Below are 14836 nucleotides of genomic sequence, written 5' to 3'. Positions count from 1 at the left end.
TTGAGTTCCATGTGTAATGAGGAACTTTATATAGTACCTAATACGCTCCTGCATAAAATGATGTGTTGTTGGTTAATCGTGGAATGGGCTAAGCTTTTACATTTACGGTTACATTTAAAAAAATTGGTTAAAATCAGGCATACGCCTTTTGCTCATCACTGGTGTTAAAATGAGGCAGCTGAGCGGATAAGGTATTTGAAGAATTGATGCTAGAGAGAGCATCAATTTAATTAATAGAAGCCTTTAGATCTAAAGTAGTATGGTTCTAGCTCGGTTCAGTGGACTCGTAGAGTTGTTCGAGCTGTAAAGTCTCACTTTCAAAGACCTTGCCCGGTCCCTTGTGGCTTACAGGTGATAAATTAAAGGCTTTAACCAAATATTACCCATTATTATTGGACATGTAGCGGTGCTTTAATAGAAGAAAATAATTTAGGCGCCAATCACCGTGACTAGAATTTTGGGGTAAAAGTTTTTTCTAACACTGAAAAACTGACCGCGCACTATATGAAAGATTTTGCATCTGCATTGTGATTGTCAGTTTGTGACACAGCTGATGCTTTATGGTCTTACTAAGTCTAGGTGTTGTTTTCTACAAGAACAATCAGAGTAATCAGACTAACTTTATAACTTCAATTCTGTGGTGTGTGTGTCTGTGTGATACTTTCCTCTTCATAATGTCGACACTTAAGGGAATGGAAAATTATCAGAAAATAGAAAAAATTGGAGAGGGAACATACGGAGTTGTTTACAAAGCATTTGACATGAATGTTGACAAAACAGTTGCGCTTAAAAAAATACGCTTAGACAAGTGAGTATATAAATTTAAAGTCCCAAACATTCACTTTTGCTGTACAAATTTTGATCACCTTTCATTTTAATTTTGCTTTCACTGCAGTTCTCAGAAAAACTTAATGTTTAATCAAATAATACTAGCCTACCTATAATAATAATAATAGTAATATCTTCAAAACTCAAAAGTTCAAATATGCCAATTTGCCAACCCATTAGAAAACTAACAAAGTGACAGAACATATGAATTGCTTTTAACAATGCAACAACATTCTAATTCAATTACATGTCATTAGCCTCATAGAAAATTTTAATAGCAGGTTTAAATTCCAGGGGACAAATAATTAAACCTGTAGCTGTACTGTAACTTGTAGGCTAAGTAAAGTTATGCTGTAAAATAGCAGTATATGTGAAATTTTGAAATGTAATACAGTAATACTAATTTGTGAATGTTTTTAAATCTATATTTTTATAGGATTGTTAACATTAAAAACTGGACCAATCTGGATTCTGGAATATTATTAAAATTTCTGTNTAGGCAAAAACCAGCTTTGTTTACTAATTTTTAATAAATAAATTAGTCAATTGCCTATTAAGAATAGGTATCAGGCAGGAGTTTCACAAAATTCTGGATAAAAACTACCGTTTCATAGGTAATTTTCAAAATTGCTAGTGAAAATAGGCCATTTTTCATATTTTTCACTGAAAAAAAACTTAGAAATGGCCATAGGAATATTTGGAATTGGACAGATGCACAGTCATTTTTATAGGTATGATTGATGGGTGGTTTCTGCCTAATTTTCCTTTTAGGTAAATTGCTCAATATATACTGTCAGACAGAATTAAAAAAAATTGCAGATAAAAATTCATGTTGTGAATAAAAATTTCATAAGTTGCAGGCAAAAATATGCATTTTTTTATATATATATAGGGTAAACGCGGTATATTCCGACATCGTGGGTAATTACGTCACCTCTCTAGTTTTTCCTTTATATTAAGCTTTCTGTTAGTTCCATGCGTTCGTTGATAGTTGAAGTGGTGACGTCATACATTTGCACGTCGAACTAATGCATGTCGGAATATACCGCGTTTACCCTAGCTAGTACAGGGAACAAATACCTAATTTAACCCGACTAAACCTGTAGCAGTGTTGACTGTGTAGCTGTACTGTATAGGCCTACCTAGGCTAGCTTGTAAGTAAATAAAGTAAAGTTAGGTTACTTAGGTATGCAGTAAAATAGCAGTATATTTGAAATTTTGAAAGTTAGCCTAATACTAATTTGTGAATGTTTTTAAATCAATTTTTTCATAGGACTGTTAACATTAAAAAGTGGACCAATCTGTAATATTATTAAAATCTCTGTTAAAATTGTGACTGAAACATTATTTCATCATTAGGTGATTTTTTAAATAGGCCTTAGCCGCCTTACTAGGCAAAAACCAGCTTTGTTTACTAATTTTTAATAAATAAATTGGTCAATTGCCCATCAAGAATATCAGACAGGAGTTTCACAAAATTCTGTATAAAAATTATTGTTTAATAGGTAATTTTCAAAATTGCTGGTGAAAATATGCCATTTTTGTATATCATTTTTTATATTTAGTTTTTTGTCATTTTTATATGATTGATGGCCCATCAATGATGGGTGGCCATGGCGAGGAAGATGTGCCAGGTGTGCGGGAATTTATATTGTCATTTTAAATTTAACGACCTGCGCGGTGCACCGTACTATGCCGGTAAAAAAATGCGCCGTGCGCCGTACTTTTAGAAAGCTAAAATAGTTTAAATATGGACGTGTGGCAATGCAAATTACGTAATCACACTGACCGTACACACAAACGTGTATCCGCATTGTGTTGTGGTTGGATATGAGCTGCCTAGATTGCTAACGCGTCAACTCAGGACTCAGGTTCTAAGAGTCAGCACAGTAATGAATATTCATTCATAGATCACAATTCAATTGGACATGAATAATTTCAACATGGCTATAATTAAATAAAGATCATTACTTGTAGTATAATAAAGTTAAATAAGCATGAAGTTTCCCTATTAAAATGTTATATTTCGTTGGTCATCAAAGTTTATATCAACTACGCGAGTCGAACTAACAATTATAAAATCTAAGAAATGTCCGGGACTCCGGGTTACTTCTGACTCTTCCGCTTGTCGAATATGGAACATACTGTAATAGTAAACTGCGGCTATTAAAACATACAAAATGTAAAAATACGGTGTTCAGTGTTGCCATATGATTTTGGAGATAATTTCTTCCACAATAAAGTTCTTGATTTCTCATTAACCAAATTTCCGTATCAAGAAAAATCATATATGATTGAAGGATAATTAAAGGCATACTGTACTGAGTATTGCATCTGTTCCTCCACAAACTGCTCTTGTGTGGCGTAGAATTGATGGCTGGGATTGTGTGAACTGCAGAAGTCAAGATTAAAGAACCACATCTCAAATCATTTATTCACTAATAAGTGCTAATTGCATAAAAAACACAGGCACCGGAAGAAATCTATCTTAATTATAAATTTTCATTTTTATTGCAATGATCATAACGATGAAGGTTGATTATAGAGGCGAACGACAAACATTAATAAAAATGAGAATAGCTTCAGAGGGACACATCACACTCAAAGTCGAAGATCGTTCAGCGTTACTTGAAAAGTTGAAATCTACAGACAATGTTGCCATTCCATTTAGATGAAAACTGTGTCAAAATCAGAACTATGTCGGTCCTGAGAGACGGCTCCACGGCCCGCGCCGAGTGCTGCGCTGCGTGGAATCGATGACCGTGATTTGCACGAACGCGTGCGCGAAGAAAATATAAAAAACTATATATGTGTGGGAAATTTCACCGTTTATATACATCTTCCTGAGTGTGGAATTGGGTGGTTTCTGCCTAATTTTCCACTTAGATCAATTGCTCAATATGAATATGTACTGTCAGACAGAATTAAAAAAAAACAATTTTAGATAAAAATTCATGTTGTGAATAAAAATTTCATAAGTTGCAGGCAAAATTATGCATTTTTCTTATGTCATATATGTTTGAAGAATTGATGTCACTTATTTGCTTAAATCGCAAGTTAACTATAAATTTAAAAGCAAAGAATAGTTAACAAAAATTAATATCACAAAAAAGCAAAGAATAGCCCCGGGTGTGTGTTCCGAGTAGCCCCGCTGTGCAGAAATGGCCGCCATTTTTTTTTTTGGATTGAGGTACCATGTAAATTCCGCAAATCAAATTTTCATGCTGACATGTCTGCCACTTTTTTCTAAGCAAAATTTATTAATATGGCAAATATTTTTTTTTACTACAGACCTTAGCAGAAGTAACTTTTCAAAACATCGTTTTCACCATTTTTTTCAGGAATTTTTCAAAGCTAGTAAATGTAGTACTTTTGAACTTCCTTTATGCTACATAGATAGGAAAAATGTTGATGTTTACGCCACTATATTTAGTTTTGCAATATTCCAATTAGTTTTGCTACTAAAATAGTTTTAAGTCGTGTCGGAGGACTGTCCCGAGTTACCCCGTCCGTCCCGAGTAGCCCCGGTTGACGGTAGCTTCAGACACAGGGCCAAAGTATGGAAAAGAACAATAAATAATGTTCCCAGTATCATGCTTGGGAGCAACCTCACTGAATCGCTTCAACATGAATTTCTTGATTTGGGTATACACCAAACTTGCTGGAAACCCATTAAGCGAGAAAATATTTTGTAAACATTCAAATTCAGCATGCATAGCCTGGTATGTTGAGCAAATGCGAAAACCTCTGTATAATAATGTTTGAAGCACATTTAACTTGAACAGGAATGAACAAAAACTTAAAAAAAAATGGTATTTAGACCGGTGAATGTTTGCTTTTGGAAGACAGGAGTTAAAAATTGGCCATTAGATTTTGTAATATTGCAATTGAGGAAGGACGAACTATGTTTAAAATTAATCAAGCAATGGCTGTGCTGCCATGAAAACAGGTGGAATTGACTTCAATCATGGGCATGAAATATATTGACTGAAAATTAGGCAAAAACTGCTCATGAATGAGATGAAAACTGCTGTACTTGTTTGAACATAAAGGCAACACATCCCAAATTCCAATAATAGCTGCCAGACTTGATGTAGGCTAGAAAAGTCATGCTTGATGCTATTCTATGCTTCTTTTCATGCAGGTTGCATTGCCAGTGTAAGTAGCAAGCACTTGCTTTGGTGCAACTTCAACAGTTCCTTCCATGACAGTAGTAATGTATTCTTCAGAAGTTCATTTTTCTTTGCCCCACACATGTGAACAATCCTTCATATATTGGCTTTGGCCAATTACTACATTTGTCTTTTTTGTTTTTTTGGTTTGGATATTGCTTCATCTGTTGCTTCAACCAATTACCATCCGTAAACTGCTTCATTTTAGGACCTTCTTAGGTAGGATCTCAATTTTATCATAAAAAATTAAATTCACCAACTGCCTTAGCCTTGATTTATTCATTTTTATTATGTTTTTAAATTCACGGATGTAGTTATCGATACTGTCAATCATAGAACAACATTTAAATTATGAAGAGAAGTCATGTTGTTAGTTTTACTTATAATCTACTTTTTTTCAATGAAGACAGCGATATTTTTTTTTTTTTTTTGGCTTTAGTGCTGTCTTCTAAAAAAGACCAATCCATTTTGTATAACTTTTAATGTAATTGCTGCCAACCTACAAATAAAAAAAAATAAGTGAGTTAATGTGTACATACTATTTGCATTATAAGTTTTGGGATTGCTTTGCTAGTTGCTTCTAATTACCAAGCAATATTGCAAAATAAATTTGCTTGACATTTCAGATGAGGATTCTCAGAAAACTGTAACAAAGATATAAATCATAGATATAGGTATCATTTTTTTTGTCATAGTCTATCTGTAACTGTCTTATTGAATATTTTTACATCTTGGATTGTTTGAAAAAATTGTACTCTTATCTTCTTTTTTTTCATGCAACAAAGATTGAGCTGTAAAATTCATGAATTATTCACAAAATAGTGCCTCATGAATTACTGTGTCATGGTCATACTGGAATTGATCATGTTTAATGCATTACCTATGAGTTAATTGCATTAGGTTTTAATTGATTGCACCATGTTTGAATTAATTTCATATTTTGATCTTGCTGCAACTTATTTACATATGTCCAATTTCTACTTTTCAGTGAAAATGAAGGAATTCCTAGCACTGCGCTACGAGAAATTTCTCTACTGCGGGAGCTTGCGCACAGCAGCATTGTGGAGCTCTATGATGTTGTGGTGGCCGACATGAAGCTCTACTTGGTGTTCGAATACCTTGACAAGGTTAGTCTTGACAGTGCCATTCAACTTGAATTAAAGTTCTTGATTAAATAGCTGTCCATTATTCTGGCATGATGTTTTGAACATCTGTCCCATGTTTCTTATTTGGGATAGGGATCTGTGTATGGTAGTTTGACATCTCTCAACAGAGGGAATCTCTGTAGTTCCCATATGTATCTTTTTTAATTAAGAAAATTTCTCACAGGACCTCAAAAAATTGTTTGACGAGTACAGAAGTCGGAACTTGATTGGTCTCCCTCTTCCTCTCATTCGGCAGTACATGAAGCAACTCTTGAATGGAATGAACTACTGTCATATAAAGAGAATCTTACATCGAGATTTGAAGCCCCAAAATTTGCTCATTGATAACAAAGGTGAGGCATTGCTGAACTTTTAGGTTTTTTTCTGGTAATTGGTTCAGAAAAAACATTTATGCTAGAAGAAAATTCACTCAATAAATAATTTGAACCAGCTTTGTTATGTTATTACAGCCTTCTATCTCTTATGGTGAGTTTACCTGAATTTAATTATGAATTCATCTTGTTGAAAATACATTCTTGACATATCTTTCTTTCTGGCCAAAACTTATGTCAGAAACCTCTGAAAAGTTTATCTATATATAAAAAAAATTTCCTACTCTAAAAAGGAATATGGTTTTACCTAACCATGTTGAATGTAGGTATTTATGATGGTAAGGCAGAATTCTTTACTCTCTCCCTTCTAATAACTGCATTGATAAATATTCATTCATTATCAATTCAGCAAATGTTATTTGTTATGTCAATTCTTGTTCTTGAAATTTTTCTGTTGATGCCAAGGGCTGTATTTTTATACCAATATTTTACATTTCCAGGTTCTATCAAGCTGGCAGATTTTGGTTTGGCGCGTGCCTTTAGTGTCCCTGTGAGGGCATACACGCATGAAGTCATCACACTCTGGTACAGAGCTCCTGAAATCTTACTAGGCACAAGGACATACTGCACTGCTGTTGACTTGTGGAGTTTAGGGTGCATCTTTGCAGAAATGGTATGCTATGGCATCTTTAGAAGCATAACACTGCTTCCAGACATAACAAAATTATTTCTCTTTGAATTCATCTTCTTTAGTCTTGTAAACAAATGCTTTAAATTTCATGCCTTTGTTTTTTTACAACTTGAGATGCATAATTGTGTTGTATAATTACTTCCGAATAACTTCGAAATACACATTCAAATTTGCTATGATGTAAGAAATATCTGGTGTAAAAAATAACTCTGAAAAAATGAATTCACTCCATCAAGTTTCAAATTTGTCCAGATGACGTGCAAGCCCCTATTCCCCGGTGACTCTGAAATTGACCAACTGTTCAGAATATTCCGAACTCTGGGCACTCCAACACGTTTAGACTGGCCAGGTGTCACCGACTTGACTGACTACAAGAGCAGCTTCCCTAAGTGGCAAGTGGACAGACATAAAGCCATTGCTTCTTTAACCAAGAAGCTTGAACTCAGTGGCCAAAATTTGCTTGAGGTGAGAAAGCAGGCTTTGTAACATGAGAGCAATAAAAAGACTGATGGCAGAGAAAAATTCTATTTAAAAATCATAATGTTTTGAAAGAAAGCAGCCATAGTTGATTCTATATTTAATAACTTTTTCTTGGTTGTTGATGACTCACAGTAAAGTACCATACATAAATGTTAATTTAAATCCCTGTTGGGTATCGTGAGCGTCGCTGCCCCGCCCCCTTAAATATATTAATTACTACTTTTTGTTCATAGAAAATGTTGACTTATGATCCCAAGCAACGAATCACCGCTCGTCACGCTCTCGTACATCCTTACATCACCGAAGAAAAAGAACCTTTAACGCTGGGTGTCATTCAACAAGGGCTCTTCTTGCGGTGATGCTACTTCTTCATTCAAATATCAGTTATAAGTTAAGAAATTGTTATTGCTGGACATGAAGTTAGAATGATAGAATTTAATGGTAAATAGTCTATTGATTAGGTAAGTTGTTGAATTTTCTTCTCTGCCATTCAAGTATTTTCCCACATTGCTTGGTGGTTCATTTTTCTCATAGCACTGTTGTTGCCTGAAATTGATCACACCTTTAGTTTGCATATATTGCAGAGTAATTTTTTATTGATCTATGCTTTTTATAATCTGACCCTTGTCATTATGGTTGCTATTCGTTGTCAAAGTTAGGTACTGACAGAAATGATTAATTGTTTGAAAGATTTACACACATTTGAGCATAAGTTTTGAATACATTTTGATTCTAAATGAAAGAATCGTGCGGGAAATGGCTTGTGAGTTTACAGCTCGACAAAGATCTGTACTGTCTTTTGAACTAAATTTTATTCAACACCTGTTTTTTTACCTTTTAAAGAATGGTCTGGGTGACTATTAATAACCTTTCATCGAAATAATGACAAGAAAAGATTTCGATTAATTATTTGAGCTCAGAGGCCCTTATATCTGAGTATTCTGAGCAACGCTTATGGTGAGGCCGAGTTTGGCCTCCGCTTCATCGCCGCTCGTCGACACAGGATATTTTCCTAACTTCGATCGCTCTTCTTCAGGAAAGTGCTGGTATCCTTCAATGCTGACGATTAACTGCTCCGAATTTTCCTTCTCGTTGAAGATCCTTCTTAACACTCACCTTGCCCGCAAAATGAACCTCCTATGGGTGAGCTTTACTAGTCATTTTCACCATTATCCATCTGTTGCCTCATTCTGATGCCGTCAAACTGAGCGTAGATGCATCACCCAAAAACGGTCCTCGTCCACCGAGTGCCACAGCGTCAGGATAAGCACGATTCTAGCAAACGCCCTTGAACATGAGAGCAGCACGAATACTTTACGCATCGGCCGTCATGGTTTGCCAGATATAAGACAAAGATGGGCTCATTGTCGTATGGTAGAACTCCAGCTAGCAGACAACGTCGATGTCGCTTAGGCTTGGTAGATTACAGTAAGCTTTAGAGATGTTGGTAGCGATCCATGTTTGGTATCTGGGGGTGTTCGTAGTCTCTCTCCTGTCTGCTGTCTTTGTTACAGTCCTCGTGAGTTAAGGTCACTCAGAAAATTTTAGAAGATTCGACGACACGTCATTTCAGTGTCACGCTTTCCTTCTAGACGAATCATCTGTTAATTGTTTATTAGGTCATATGACCATATCAATATTTGCCTCATTTTCCATATAAGAATTCCTTCGGCAGTCGATTTATTTTTATCGATGATGAATCATCTCTAGAAGGATCATCAGCTCCCGATACCGCAATATTTTTATTTCCTATATGAATCGAATTATTCGGAATCGGATCGGCTTTTATTTCTTCTGCTACACTAATTGCCGATCTTAATAGGCACTGGATGGAAGTGTTCGCTTTGAAGTCAATTGAAGAAATTTCACTCCGATGTACTTTTAATCTCTGTTACTAAGCTACCTTGAAACGGCATTGTAATTCACAGTTGCGCTTCTTGATGGCAACCATGGTTGACGGTATGTACCCGCAAATTTCCTTCATCATACTGGCATGCAACTTGCAAGACTGTTCAAGTAACTCATCACCAGCTGACTAATAAGCAGCCCTTAGTCCCCTAACAGCACCACCGACTCGATGTTCAGCACACAAAGTAATAATCCTAATTCTAAGTATAAGAACATTCCAAGAAGGGCGTAGATGAATGAATAAGGCATACAACGTTGCCGACTTTTCAACGTCTGCACTTTTGATACAGCCACTAGTGGCCCACTACTATCAGTAAGACAATTTTGAAGGGCGAAGCCAAGGAGTACAGGATCCGCCATATTTATGGCAGCGGATATTTGCTATATAAAATAAATTGGTTTCTAGGAGACTTTTCTTTTATAATGAAGCTTGATATCATCTATTAATTCATCTATTTTATATTGCATAAGTCTAAGGTGTCTAAATTTACTATTACTTATGGCAGTAGATAGAAATGCTCAAATGCAATTGTAACCCTTCATGAAAAGGGCGAGCGTAATTCAGTCATTGCTGAAAAGCTCCAAATTCGTCGTGAGACTATGTGGAAGGTGGTAAAAAATTTCAAGGAGACTGGTGAAACATGCAATCGACCTGGTCAAGGAAGGAAACGAAGTGTCCGAACAAAACAATTGGTCAAAAACACGAGGGAGAAGTAGAGGAGAAACCCTCGTCGCTCAGCTGCAGAAGCAGGAGTCAGTCAGACATCAATGCGTAGAGTCCTCAAAGATGACCACAAAACCTGCCCTTACAAGATGCAAACAAGGCATGAACTAACAGACCGTCATGAACGAATGAGGCTCGAAAGATGTCAGCAGGTTCTGGATCTCATTGAGGATGGCACGCTGCCCAACTTGGTGTTCTGTGACTAGAAAAATTTTGACATTGAACAAAGCGTTAACCGTCAAAATGACAGAGTTTGGAGTCGGGATGGATCTGTGGCAACGAACAGCAACACGACGTCAAAATCCCATGTCCGTGATGGTTTGGGCCGCGGTAACCGCCACTGGGAGGCGAATTTGTTTTTGTCCCCTCAGGAGTGAAATTGAACAGTCAGCGATATATTTGGACATTTTGGAAGGTGTGTTGTTACCTTGGGCCCGTAAACACTTAACGGCTCACCATGGAGTTTTCTTCAAGACTCTGCCCCATCACATGGCTCAAACATGACCCAAAACTGAATTCAGGGTCACATCCCAGCGTTCATTAGCAAAAATGAATGGCCCTCAAAAAGCCCTGATTTGAATCCTCTCGACTTTTCTGTGTAGGCTATTTTAGAGAGTAGGGTCAGCAGAACACCTCATGATTATTTGGATAGTTTAAAGTCTAAATTGACACGAGAATGGGACTTGATCCCTCAATAAATGCTGTGTGTCTCCTGTGAAGCTTTCCCGCGTAGATTGGAGGCCGTCATAAAAAAATGGAGGTCATAATGAATAAATATAAGAGCGCATTTTCTCGTCGACGAAAACTTGAGGTCACGGACAGACGGACATGGCGAGCACAATAGCGCATTTTTGCCATGAATGAGAAAATGCGCTAAAAACGTGCGTTGCCATAAATATGGCGGACCCTGTATAACGTACAATACCAGCCCCACATACTACCAGATCATCCTCCGACTGATCGCTATGGGTGCTATACAGGTGAGATGGGTGCTATACTGAGATGAATCTTACAATCTTTTCGCTGTTGGAAATTTTGGATTCATTTGCCTGAAGGACGGTAGCTATGACACAGGATTGAAGCAATTTAATTTCATTAATTATTGCCGCTCGGAAAATTTCCCTTGTTTGGCTTGTCGCTGCAAGTTCAAGTAGAGTTTTTTTGAGTCCGTATCCCTAATACCTACCGCGTCGGAATAACACCTGATAACGAAATTTTATTTCAGTAGTGCTAAACCAGTGGTTCCCAAACTCTTTCAGGCTGGCGCCCCCTTTGGCTACCCAGTGAATCACTAGCGCCCCTCCTCCCCACAGACACATATAGAACCCCATTTAGTAAACCAATATATTTTTTTACAATTTTAACTGTTTCAGCGCTAAAAATTCAAGACGGTTATTTAGCTATATTATTTCGTCTTAGTCCGTTTTCTCCTTAACAAACGCCGCATTCGATCTGGGTGACCTTCCTTAAATTGAAACTTCCTCTTCGTTGAACACAATTGACGAAACTCGACGGTTACGAACAATTTTCCGGCCAGTCTCAAAGATTTTACACTACATAGTCACCCTAATTTATTCTCAAACAAATGAACACAGATTGATGAAATTTGGCACATAAATTCGTTCTTAGGGAACGGGGATGTTCAGGTCGTGAAAATATGTTCACTTTCGCCTGCGCTTACGACATATACGGCAAAAGAGCAAAAAAAGTTACGTAAAAATTGGGAACCTCTCGGACATTTTGTTTTTATATACATCACCTTTAGGCGGTCAGGAATCTATATACTAAGTTTCATTGAAATCGGTTCAGTAGTTTGGAAGATATTCCATGTACCATGAATTTCTTGAGGTACGGCCGTGAGACAGACCGCGTTTTTGTCCGAGAGGTAAGGTGGGATGTCTCAGCTAATTTTTTTTTATATGAGCCAGGAGCTGAGAATAAAGTTATATGAGCACTTTTACTAATTACAGCATTTTTGTCATCACAAAGCTCCGCATTTGTAGGAAAAAGGCATACCCCACATCATCAAAAACCATCTGGTCAGGAGTGAGATGAGCAGATCCATGGTATCTGTTGCAAATATTGTTAATAATTTTTTTGAATACTATTCCTGGAGATACAACTTACTTTTCGATGATCGTAACGCAACTGAAGAATGTTACAGCTTTCTATGGTTCTATGAGCTCCGTATTCAAATACAGAACGTCTTGTAAAATTTATCATGCAATTTAGCGTCTTTTCCATCTTCACGGAAAATTCCAAAACTAGTGGTATTTCCTTCGTTCAACGAGCATTTAAAAAATGTACCATGTGATTGGCAACAGCGTAGAAAAGATGGCGCCATCGTGCCGTTGGTGGGAAAAAGATCGAAAAGTTATTGAATTGTTGTTAGTTGAAACTTGAAAACAGTTGGAATTGATATATATGTTATAAGAATATAAGGCCTATTAGATCCAATTTCCTGAACAGTTATTACAATGACCATTGTTGAAGAAATCTTGTAAGTTGTAGGTACGGTGGGACCAAAACGAGTAGAGACTAGACTCGACAGTATAGGTAATTGGTAGGTACAGAGTCTGTATAGTCCATAGTGGCAAAGCAGAGCATAGTGACAAAGCAGAGAGTTATTTAGACTCTCCCTCAAGTTCATTTTTGAGTCCTATAAGTAGACAAGTAAAGCATAGTGGCAAAGCAGAGAGTTTTTTAGACTCTCCCTCAAGTTCATTTTTGAGTCCTATTAGTAGACCAGTAAAGTATCATGGATACCAGCATTATCATACTTAAGTAATTGGTTAAAATCTTGAGCAAACAATGAAATTAAAAATGAACTGATTCTAAAAAAGCTCTGGTTTGCCACTATGAAACTCGAATTACTCAATAGACGTATAGACAAACAACACATCTTACTCTGAGTAGCAGCCTAACACTAACAGATATCGTTAATTAGTTAAATACTACATAAACTCGAGTCTGAAACTGTAAGTCTGCAACCTGGTTCAGTGGTTCTTGTGGTTAGATCTATTACTTGCTATCTATACCGAACGGTCCGAACTCCGAACCCAGTCCTACTCACTACTCAGCTAGCTAGGTAGGTACCTATTCTGTTGAGTGTTGCCACTCCATGAGCCACTGTCATGATCATCAACTATATAATTGTTGAATATTTGTTTCCAGATAAATATGATGAAAACATTATTTTTAAAACTAATTTTGATTATTACCTCTATGACGGGCTCTATCATCTATGGCTATATTTATGGAGTTGCTTTTACTTGATTGAAATACTTGTTTTTTTTTTAACAAATTAGAGGCATTGTCAGTTTGTCACTTGAGTGGCGGCCTCAAGTTCATTTGTGAGTCCTATAAGTAGACCAGTAAAATATCGTGGATACCAGTATTAGGTATGCCATTATCATACAAAAGAAATTTATCAAATCTTGAGAAAATTAGGAAATTAAAAATGAACTGATTCTAAAAATCTCTGGTTTGTCACAATGCACTTGACAGTAAACTTTTTTGAAATAACATCACATAGCCTAGCCTAGTGATACGCATAGTGGCAAAGCAGAGAGTTTTTTAGACTCTTCCTCAAGTTCATTTTTGAGTCCTATAAGTAGACCAGTAAAGTATCTTGGATAGGTACCAGAATTATCATATATAAGAAATCTGTTAAAATTTTGAATACCTAAATGAGGAAATTTAAAATGAACTGATTCTGAAAAATCACTGGTTTGCTGCTATGCATAGTGGCAAACCAGAGCTTTTTTGGAATCAGTTCATTTTTAATTTCCTTAAAAACTCAAGATTTAAACCAATTTCTTAAGAATGATAATGCTGGTATCCATGATACTTTACTGGTCTACTTATAGGACTCAAAAATGAACTTGAGGGAGAGTCTAAAAAATTCTCTGCTTTGTCACTATGCTGCTATGAGTGATAGAATAATCAGGATTGGAACTTTCCTACTTGTTCCTGAAATCTTGCTGCTCCAATGTGATGAATTTTGAATACATTTGGAATCTTGCGGCCTGATTGTGCAATTTTGTTAACAATTAGCCTAGATAGCATAGGATGTACTAATTTATATGGCAGAAATTTTGAATTCCAGAAATGGTGGGAAGGCTCTAGTTGCAGCCCTAAAGGTAGATGTTTACCATGCTTGGTGATAGGCCTTAATGGCAGAGCAGAGAATTTTTAGGCTCTTCCTCTAGTTGATTTTTAAATTAGGGTAAACGCGGTATATTCCGTCACATTAAGGACGCATCGACCATCGAGAAATGAAAAACTATAAAAAAATAACCGTATGCATTACTCAAGTTCTGCTTGCTTTATGTGACTCTCAAAACACTTCAGAAACAACGAAACGTCACAAAATGTTGCCATATTTATTTAAAAGCCTTTAGAATGAAACCTACCAAATCCCTATATTCTGTCACTGTGTGTGGCTATATTCGGCACGTGGTGAGGCGTATTCCGTCTGCGCTTCAAATTCTACTGATACGTAATGCCGTCATCCACGTGTTCGAATTCCGTTCGCTGTGTGAGCTGTATTGGAA

General features: G+C 36.5%; 1 protein-coding gene across 1 annotated transcript; it reads left to right on the top strand.

Annotated features, from left to right (window-relative positions):
• Positions 1 to 529: 529 nt before the first annotated feature.
• Positions 530 to 8467, top strand: LOC108679238 (cyclin-dependent kinase 2). The gene is made up of 6 exons (XM_018167843.2): positions 530 to 808; positions 5989 to 6127; positions 6330 to 6498; positions 6978 to 7150; positions 7421 to 7633; positions 7882 to 8467. The coding sequence occupies exons 1-6, from the start codon at positions 561 to 563 to the stop codon at positions 8005 to 8007; spliced, it is 1068 nt and encodes a 355-aa protein (XP_018023332.2). The 5' UTR covers positions 530 to 560; the 3' UTR covers positions 8008 to 8467.
• The last annotated feature ends 6369 nt before the right edge of the window (positions 8468 to 14836 follow it).

The sequence above is a fragment of the Hyalella azteca genome, unplaced genomic scaffold (genome assembly GCF_000764305.2).
Source record: "Hyalella azteca isolate HAZT.00-mixed unplaced genomic scaffold, Hazt_2.0.2 contig7133, whole genome shotgun sequence".
Lineage (NCBI taxonomy): Eukaryota > Metazoa > Arthropoda > Malacostraca > Amphipoda > Hyalellidae > Hyalella > Hyalella azteca.
The sequence above is the reverse complement of the archived record's forward strand: the minus strand, read 5'-3'. Positions and strand labels throughout refer to the sequence as shown.

Excerpts from the sequence above, each read along its gene's own strand:
- LOC108679238 (XM_018167843.2), top strand. The coding sequence starts at position 561 with ATGGTCTTACTAAGTCTAGGTGTTGTTTTCTACAAGAACAATCAGAGT. Across the intron at positions 7,151-7,420 it reads GGTGCATCTTTGCAGAAATG|ATGACGTGCAAGCCCCTATT; the intron begins GTATGCTATGGC and ends AAATTTGTCCAG. Across the intron at positions 7,634-7,881 it reads GTGGCCAAAATTTGCTTGAG|AAAATGTTGACTTATGATCC; the intron begins GTGAGAAAGCAG and ends TTTTGTTCATAG.